At 38.6% G+C, this 10,347-nt stretch overlaps 1 protein-coding gene across 1 annotated transcript; it reads right to left on the reverse strand.

Annotated features, from left to right (window-relative positions):
- Nucleotides 1–2,473, reverse strand: LOC146473227 (uncharacterized). The gene is made up of 2 exons (XM_085118477.1): nt 1,869–2,473; nt 1–1,216 (listed from the first exon to the last, which is right to left on the reverse strand). The coding sequence occupies exons 1-2, from the start codon at nt 1,904–1,906 to the stop codon at nt 631–633; spliced, it is 624 nt and encodes a 207-aa protein (XP_084974603.1). The 5' UTR covers nt 1,907–2,473; the 3' UTR covers nt 1–630.
- Nucleotides 2,474–10,347: the final 7,874 nt, after the last annotated feature.

Raw genomic sequence — 10,347 nt, forward strand, 5'->3', positions numbered from 1 at the left:
TACCAAATGCTGCGTCTTATAATTACATAAGTGGCTAATTTTATCAAAACTGTATCGATAAATGAATAAACTGCCGTTTTAGGCGGTTTTTATCTGTCCACATCAATGAAACCAGCCTTTTAAGTTACTACGCGGAGAGAAGAGATGTCACATAACAACCTCTAAACAAATACAAAGGTACTGGGTGAAGGTGATGTTACATGGAACAACTTTCCGTCGTTAAAGCAGCATTGTTGCGTTAAAACTAGTTATCAAGTAACTGATAGCGCGCGGACAACGCGGCTTATTTGCGGTAAAACATTACAAGTTTTTATTCATCCGAAAATACTTGCAGGAAGCTGCCGCAAAAAAAAAAAAAAAAATTCAAAAAGGCGTCCATGTGCTATGTTGCGTTAAAAATCGTGGTTAAAAGTTGTTCCCTGTACAAGACCTTAAAGCTCGTGAACGAATTTGAGTTGACGAGAACTTTGAATTAACTAGTGACAAACGTTTCTGCTGATACAGTACCAGAAAAAATACAATAAGAGAATATTGGGGAAGTTGCTCACCAATCAAACCCTCCACCCGCAACCGCCAACTAACCGACTCCAGGCGTCAGTTCTCAGTAAATTTTTCATTTGCGCTACCTGCTTACTTCCACGGCCAAGGACTAGTGAGGCATCGTGGGTAACCTTTGTACCGTGAGCAGGAAAAGCCGACTGGTAAGAGACAATACGTACTAAACCAGTCATACTCACAACACCGATCATGCTGGTAACAGCCACGATTCCAACAGCAGTTTCCACAAATAATTGACCAACACCAACACCTCGGACCGCACATTCCTTCACATGTATTCGAATATGGATCGCTCTTCAGCGACATGCAACGCTTTTCTCGGTCATACTGGTCAGTGGTCTTGTCTTCCATGTGAAGCTCAGCTCTAAGCTCGGAGGGAATCTCTACATTTAACTGCTTTAACAGAAAGAAGCACAAAACGTAAAATGGCTTAACAATCTCTAGGCGTGTGGAATTTTCTCCCAACGCTGCTGACACAAGCCCCAGCAGTTGAACCTCTGGAATGTTATGCAGCTCACTCATGGCTTCTAGGAAGTGTGTTTTCAGAGCTTCGCGTTGTTCTGTGCTATTTTTGTACTTGATGAACTTTAGAAAGGCTCTCAGCACTTCTGGCTCTTTCGGAACTTCGCCAGGGACGTAAAACATGGTAGGGGTGTTTCTGTGGAACGGGACAAAAAATAGTTCGAGTTAGCTAGCGGAATTGGTGCTGAAGTTCAAGTACGCTTTGCTAAAAATTAGAAAAAACTCCGTGGTTTTTATCATCTTTTCGGGGAGTGGGGGTGGGGGAGGTACTCCTCTATGTGAGCACTATAGTTTGAGCTGCCTTGGTCTGACTGATAGGGTATAGATTTGAACTATTTTGATCTGGAAGTCTGAAAACGGTTGTGGATTCTAGAAACCAGGTCTGAAAATGGGAAACTGATTACTAGATTGCATGGTATGAAATAGGGTCAGGGTTTTGAGAACCAAATCGCACACCCCCACCAAAAGTTACATGGTTTGCCCCCCCCCCCCCCCCCCCTTAGCTTCTTTAATAAAAGCCTTGGGATAACGATCGTTTAGTTTGGGATTTTAGCCAACGTTTTAAAAACATATTAAGGACAAAACAAAGGCAGAGATCTAAGCGAGCGACGTTTCTGAAATAGAGATCGACTGTTTATCTGAGTCAACTGAACTTGTGGCAAAGGAAAGTAAAATTATTAGCAGGGAGTTCGAGGTAGCCGATAATAAATGACTGAAATATGGGGTCAAATCCAGGGGAAATGGGATTTTTTCGAGTTAGCACTGTCTACTATATTAACTTAGCTCACCCTACAAAAGCCTGCTCCAAAAGTTGATAGAAGAACATCCCTGGACCAAGTTCTTCATAATACACGATAACTTTCCCTGTGGTTTTCTATATCTTCATTGAGCCTCTCTTCACATCAAAGCAAACTCCCAGAGTCTTATTATACTCATAGCACCCTTTGACTTCTTCCTCGGAATAACCGCTCATCAAACGAAGCCGTTGTGTTACTGGCGTAGAATCAGAAATTGCGACAATTGAAAACAAAGTGACTGTAGCTAGAAGCACTGATACGATAGAAGATAAAGTAGCCATCTTTAAGTCTGTGAAGTTCTCGAAGTAAAGTGACTGTATACTGAACAAGAAGTTAGCCTCGAGTCCCTTTTATACAACTGTTTATAGTCTTCACACTACACAGCTTAACTTCCTTATTCCACAAGACTACTGGAGTTGTTATGGCCAAAACGTCCTCTGCACGACTTATTGCTGATGCGCTTTTACCTATCTATGCACTTAAGCATCACTCCTGTTAATGATCTCTATTACTAACTCTGTCCGTCTCTGCAACGATTATGGATAAAATGGAATTTATAGCCTATGTTATGCAAATTTTTTGATATCACAGTAAAGAATTACCAGAGCGTGACATTCTCAGAAAAGCAGGAAGTTGTTTGGGGGTTTCCCTATGAAATGAGTCATCAAATTGCTTTCGTTTTCAGCCAACAGAAAGTGAAAGTGCCTGTGGCATCATTCAGTTATGTATTGTCTGGTATTTAAAGGGAAACATAAAATGTATTAAAGATATACTAGAAATACGTGACTCGCAAAACCTCGCGAAGCTGGGGCTGGGTGGAAAGCCCTCTTTACTCGTATTGTAGCATCGAATGAGGAGATTAAAAGGTTTTGTGAACATAGCAACTATTTTGATGAGCATGGTCTTTTCGTAGTTCCACAGGCTAGTTTGCGGTTTGCGGTTAAAAATCTATTTCTGACGAGATGAAATGTACAACGGGCGTGCAATGCTGTCGTGTAAGATGAATTTATTTCCCACGGAAAATTATTTTACCGCGGCCACAAAACGTGTAATTTCTTCAATGCAATCTTTCACAAAAAAGATTTCTGGAAGAAAGGGAAAAGATTCTGGAGAGATTGATCTGTATCCAGGGAATATTGATTAAATTTTATCCGACACGCAAACTTTCCCGATGTATGCAAATTTTGCTGCAGACGACGCCAGACAACCTGACGTCATTCATACTTTGTTTTGCACCGTTGCTAGGCAATATGCGGACACCTTCACGGAAATATATAAACATACATACATACATACATATATATAAATATATGTTCGGCTCGAATTTTCACGGCTTAGCTCCCGAGCGCGGCCTTCGGCGGGCCTTCGGCCCGACAAATTTATTAACCTCGCTACGCTCGGGCCTTCGGCCCTCGCTTCGCGAGGAATTATCCTAGATAATAGTATAGAATGATGTGTAATAATGAAATAAATGAAAATTTAGGTTAATTTGTTGACTATGCGATGTACCCTTTTTGCCAAAACTTTTCATATGAAAATTAGTTTTGTTTTCATACATGTATGAATGAAAACTAATTTTCATTAAACTTACCCTCGCACTTAGCACTTAGCCTCGCTTTCATAATGAGGTTCAAAGCAACTCGGAAATGGTCTATTACTCTAACCAATCACAACAGACGCAAACAGCGCAATGAGCCAATCAGAATTCGAACCAAATACATGTAACTGGCGTCAAGCGCGGGAAAACGTGTGGACAGAGGAACCAAAAGCTGTATTCGAAAGGTGTTTACCAGTGATGGCTTGCTTACCACAAATCCAAAGAAAATTTCGATGGAAATGCTTAAATCTTACTCGGATCTATACGCCGGAAACGACGAAGAAGTAGACGAGAGTCACCCGTTTTTGTTGAGACCAGAAATCCCTAAACTTACCTCCGAAATGAAGAATATTTGCGAAGGGAAATTATCAGTTAAGGAATGTTTTGATTGCCTTCAGTCGTTCGAAAATAACAAGTCGCCTGGTAATGATGGTCTTACTGTTGATTTTTATAAAACGTTTTGGAACTCCTTGGGAAACCTACTGGTTGATTGTCTTAATTGCTCATATGACTATGGTGAACTCTCAAGTACTCAAAAGCAGGCAATCATTAAGTTAATAGAGAAGAAAGGGAAAGACAAACGACACATAAGTAACTGGAGACCAATTACGTTGATTAACGTTGATACCAAGATTGGCTCTAAGGCAATTGCCACAAGACTGCAGAAGGTTTTGCCTAAAATAATACATTTCAATCAAAATGCTTATGTTAAAGGAAGAACGATCCTCGATGCCGTTAGAACTATAGATGACATCCTAGATTATACAGAAAGGTACAACATCAACGGAATGTTAGTAGCTATAGACTTCCAGAAAGCCTTTGACTCGGTTAATCGTGGTGTTGCGGACTGTTATTTACTGCGTGACATTCTTCTACAACTTTGTTTGTTTCGCATCCGTGTTTTCACTTGTATGTAGAGCTTTTCGTTATTTTGCGTCCCTAAGGGACTAATTAGTACAAATATATATATATGCAAGCGCAGGAAATTTAGTCGCTAGTTTTCACAGTCATTTCAGTTTGATGCTGTAATTTTCGGTTCAAGTTGTGAACGTGTTTCCCGCTTGCCAGTACAAACATTCGGTAAGATTTATTTCTGCTTGTACTTTTTTATTCGTTCCCGGTTTACGTTATTTCTATTATATAATCATAAGTTTTCTCGTTTTTCTTTTTCCCTAGCGAACCTCTTTCGTTCTGTTAAAAAGTGTTAAAGGAGTGTTCGGAATAAACAACTGGTAATCACGAGGGTTCGTCGTTTAGCGTTCTTGTCTGTTATCCCTCACACGTGGCTTCATGTTTAAGGTGCTTTCCATCTTTAACTTTGGTCCGTCTTTGATTCGCTGGATACAAACTTTTTACAAAAACATTTCCAGTACGGTGATGAACAATGGTTTCACAACAGCCCCCTTTGAAGTTGGTAAGGGTGTTAGACAAGGTGATCCACTATCCCCATATTTATTTATTATTTGTTTGGAAATTTTGGCTATTAACATACGTGTCAACAAAGAAATTAAAGGAATACAAGTTGATAATGAAGCGATAAAGTTAGAGCTATTCGCTGACGACTTGACAGTTTTTTTTGAGAAATCACACCCGGCTCGCTCAACGTATTATTAGACACTGTTAACAGCTTCACTTTGTGCTCTGGTCTAAAAATCAACTATGAAAAGACGGAGATAATGTTTTTGGGAAACAATAATCCAATATCGGCGACTTTAACAACCCCTGCAAATATAAGTATTAGTGTTAAAAAGGCCATAAAAATCTTAGGAGTTCATTTTACGTACGATCAGGTTCTTTGGAAAAAGCTTAATTTTGAGGAAATTTTAAAATCTATTAAAGAAAAGTTGCACTTTTGGAATTGGAGAAACCTAACGGTTCTTGGACGCATACAAATCATAAAAACATTTGCGGTCCCGGTTATCATGTATAGGGCTGGCTTAGTGTGTATACACAAGGACATAATCAAAGAGGTAAACAAAATCTTATTTAACTTTATTTGGAAAGGAAAGGATAAAGTGAAACGCTCAGTCCTGATAAGTGATGAGGAAAATGGCGGCTTGAGAGCACCGCATCTAGAATCGATTATAAGGACGCAACGAATCATGTGCTGCAAAAAATTTGCCGAAGCGCAACAAAGTAGTTGGAAAATGATTCTTTCACATTATTTAAAGCAAGTTGGAGGAAAATTCGTGTTGGCTTGTAGATTTGACCTTAAAAAACTTCCTGTTAAACTACCTCGTTTTTACGAAGAATGTCTACAAATCTTCGCTGAGCATTCTGCAGCAACGGGAGAGTGCAGTCAAATTTTGAACTATAACACAAGAGCGAATACAATAATATGGAATAATAAGGATATTTTAATTAATGGAACATCGATTTTTCATTATAGCCTATTTAATAAAGGAATAGTCACACTCGAAGATCTTATAAGTGACAAGAATGATGTAATTATTAAACAGAATCTTAATGAATCAATTTTCTCACCCATGGAAGTGTTTTACTTGATGCAGATTCTTGATGCCCTTCCGATGGTGTGGCGAAACTCCTTGTTGTCTTGTGGGCCAAAAAGTGGGAAATCTTTTGTTTTAAGTGACCATATCCAACTACGTTTAAAGAACATGTGCGTTGGAATCGATAAAGCTGTTTTGAAAAATGGTTATAAGGAAATACGAGCAAAGTATGAAAGCACCCCAACTGCGCAAAAGAAATTTACGGATCTGTACTCAGGTAAATGTTTAGAGTGGCGCGAAATAAACAAACTGCCATTTAAAGTCCTCATGGATACAAAATCGCGGGAATTCCAATATAAAATTTTAAATAGATACTTAGTAACGAATTCATTCCTCTGTAAAATAGGTCTAATAACTTCGCCTTTATGTACATTCTGTGAACGTGAGAACGAATCCCTCGAACATTTATTCATTACGTGCTCCTATGCTACGAGTTTCTGGCTGGACTTTATTTGTTGGTGCAAAAAAATAAATAGAGACTTAGAGGAACTTTCTGATACTGATATTCTTTTGGGAATCTGGCAGAGAAAGGACGATTTTCTTTTATTAAATCATCTTGTAATTTTAGCTAAGCAATATATCTATGATTGTCGCCAAAAAGGTACCCATCCTTCTTTTAGAATATTCACCAATAAGATCAACTACGTTTATCGATTAGAATGGCAAATAACGAGGTCAAATAAGAACGAGTCCAGTCACAAACTTAAATGGAAAAAATATAGACTGTACGCTTTAGATACTTTATAACTGTATAGTGCTCTCGTTTTTTCTCCCTTAGTGACAAACTGTAGAAAACTAGGTTAATAAATAAAAATGATATGAGTTATAAAAATAACTAGCAAAACTAACATAAGTGTTGTATTTATAGTTAATATTTTAGTATTGTAGTAATGTTACTATATTGTAAATAGTGTTACGCATTGTTACTAACAATTTGAAATTTAGTTTTGTAAGTAATGTTAGTATTGTAAGCAGTGTTAGTGTTGTAAGTAATGTGTGGTACTTCAATAAAGGAAAAAAAAACATTAAAAAAAAAAGTATCAATTGGTTTTGGTTTTGCTTCTCATTTGTTGTGAAGTGGCGCGAATTTTTCTAACCACTCACAGAACGTAGTAATAGAAAACCCTGAAAGACATTCGATTGCAACCTGCGCTACTGGACTGATTTACAGGGGCTTAGACTGAAATGCGACGTATGAATTGGGACTAAAAATACGGCGGTGCTAATGTCGTTCGAAGAGTACCCCTGTTTAGCAAGGCCTAAAACTGTTGCGGGATTGAATAACAAGTCCATTGTTCACTGGTACCAAATAGCGTTTTGCTTGCGACTATTAGTAGCATAATAAGGAAATATCCCTGAAAGAAATCTCTGAAAAACTAAAGTTAAATAACAGTCAGAGCTGTGGAACTCTTTATGACGAGGTCCCCGTAAACTCAAATAGTCACTTAGCTCAAATATAGTAACGAAATCAAACAGTAAAGGTGCTAGCTAAATCCCCCAGTCTGCGTCAATGTTGTTGCCAGAGCTCGTGTTGCCCGTCTAGCCACCGATAAGGGCAGCGAGAGCTTGGGAACGCGATTGTTGCTTCATTGAAACGCGTTCTCTCGAGAGCTTTCCTGGAAAAAGTGCACCTCTTTGATGGGGAACAAAAGAACTTAAAAGAAAGGTGGCTCGGACAATCTGTGCAGTTCACCTCGTGGTGTCGAGTTGTCAATGCGGTTGACAAAAGCCTCTTTACGCAAGTGCTGACCATTTTTAATAATTTACGCAGTGAAGTCACGCAAGTCTGGAAGCGAAAAAGAACAGGAAACCGTTGTCGGGAGCTGAGGCTCGTGAACAGAAACTCGAGAATTTTTTTCCTCGACCTGTTTTACAGTAAAATTAATTTGATCCAGAAACACATTAAGCTCCTGTTAATCCTAAAAGTGGCTCACGATGAAAATACCGGAAGCGGTGGGCTGGCATTACTTCTTCAAACAATAATCGCGACATTTTGAGAATTAAGTAAACAGAGGATAAACTTGTCATCAGACAGAATTTTCAGTGGGCTGGATACCTTAGAAATCTAATATGATTTCGCTTCGCGGTCCCAAGATAAAACAGCCTCGTCCCCAGGCTGCCGGGTGCCGGGTGGGGGAAGTCGGGTGTATTCAATCTTGATAGCTGTTAGTTAAATGAAATGATGTGGTTTTTAAGCCATTTTGAACTTAAATTAGATTTCTAAGGTATGCAGCCCACTGAAAATTCTGTCTCCAAGGAACTGAAGTTAACCTCTCGAGTGCCAACACTGAACAGGAAGCTGAAAACAGCTTTTCAGGAAAGATTGAACTTCCAAGCCTGTCAACTGATTCAGAAGCTAATATTGAAGAACTGAACACTTATTCAGAACTTAGAACGGCTTTGGTCCATATTCCAACAGTGATGCCACAAAGGCTACAATTTCGGCCACCTGCAAACTGGACTTATCCTCAAACAGATGGTGAAAAGCTACGTTACCGCGTGTTTTTAGACCTTTGGGGAAGGGGGTATTATTTAACTTCAGGTGTCAATTTCGTAGGGGATTTCCTTGCATATCCTGGTGATCCTATGAAATATCATTCATTTTATATTGTGATTATTATTCCCTGGGGAAGGAGGATCACACCATTTGAGATGATCTCAGCTGGAAGACTGGGTGCTAGTGTAAAGAAAATAGCACTTCTTTGTTCAGTGAATGAGGACACTGATCAAATTGTGTACACTTCTGTCAAGTGGAGTGGAATCAGCTAAATGATAATTAAATTTTACTCTGTATGTCACAACATTGACTGCATGGCATTCATTCACTTACCTGAAACCCCAAGTTAAAATGAGAAGTACTGATATTTGGGGTAAAAGGTGTTTAAAACTTGCATCATTATTGAATTACCAACCTTAACCTTTTCCTTACCACACCACTGTACAATCAAACATACAGGTGATGCAATGGGCATATAGGAAATGATTACCAGAGAGACCAAATATTAAATGCCTTGATGTTTAAACTAATTCTCATAAATAGTAGCATTACATCTACACAGAAAACAGTTAGGAGAATGTGCTTGTTGATATCAGGGCTTAGCTGTAGAATAGTAAAATCTGAAACTACAAACCTTAAGATGCCAAAAAGCTTAATCCAAAGCTTCAATCTTCTATTATATATGAGTCAAAGACACATGTAGCAAGTTTTGAATAAGTAAACTACTCCTGACCAAGAATTTCCAATATATGCTTTAGTGCCTCCATGGGTAATACTGAAATTATTATCCCTATTGAGGATGTTTTCAACTTGACTCATGCATGTTTGCCAAAATCCAAGATCCAAGTTTTTAACTCTGGGGATTTTGAGGTCTTTCCAAAATGTGTTAATTATAAAAACACATAATAATGTGTGGCTTTTCTCTGAAAAATATGTGGTTACCCCTCCCCCCCCCCCCCCCCCCCAATTTTCTTTTTGGATTTCAAAAGCCCTTGCCCAGACTTTTTTCCACAGAATAAACCACACAAAATGTCTTTGAATTAGTAGGCATCTTCCTTAAAAATTATTAGAGGTTCTCAGACCATCCCAAGATGCGCAGAACATGAGTTATACGCAGTAGTAAAAAGAGGCAGCATCCTTCATGTGATTGCAATGTGACTTATAGGCTCTAGTCTTCTTGTTGAACTCTTGCCAACTTGTACATGATACCCTAATTATTGTGAGCCCATGTTGAACACTGAAGAAATGGAATTTTTTTTTAATTTCTGATGTTCAAACCTATAAATGTTTAGATTACAACAAATCATTGCAGCGTATTGTGTACTGTGACGTTCTTTGGTTAGCAGGTAGTTTTTCTTGCTCACTTTCATGTGGTGGTTTGCCAAATGCAACTTAAAAATGTTGAAGCCATTTGAGATTTAAGGGTTTTTTCTGTCACACAATAAACCTCAGATTAAAATTTGTTGTGTGACTCAAGCATTTTAAGTGTGGTTGCCATTTCTTTAGCCTCCTACACAGACGTTCTTTGGATCGTAACGTCACGCAATCCTCCCCACGTGGAAAGGATTGCGTGACGTGACGAGCCAGAGAACGAATGCATAGTAGCCTACCATTTTTTAGATGTGGAAAATATTGGTGTCTACAATGCAGGAAATTTTTGCAGCAATTTTAACGTTTTGACGGCTTTTTAACGGTGATGTATGGCGGCATTGTTATGGATTTGGAAAATTTGTTGGAACTTTCACCCAGTCAACAAACAACTCTTTTTGGTGACATAACATTTCTATAAAAAAAAAATCAACATCAGCTTTTACAATATATTATTACAACTACAGCGCACTCAGTCATCAAAGATGTGCACCAGAG

This window comes from Pavona decussata, unplaced genomic scaffold (genome assembly GCF_977016875.1).
Source record: "Pavona decussata unplaced genomic scaffold, jaPavDecu1.1 SCAFFOLD_94, whole genome shotgun sequence".
Classification (NCBI taxonomy): Eukaryota; Metazoa; Cnidaria; class Anthozoa; order Scleractinia; family Agariciidae; genus Pavona; species Pavona decussata.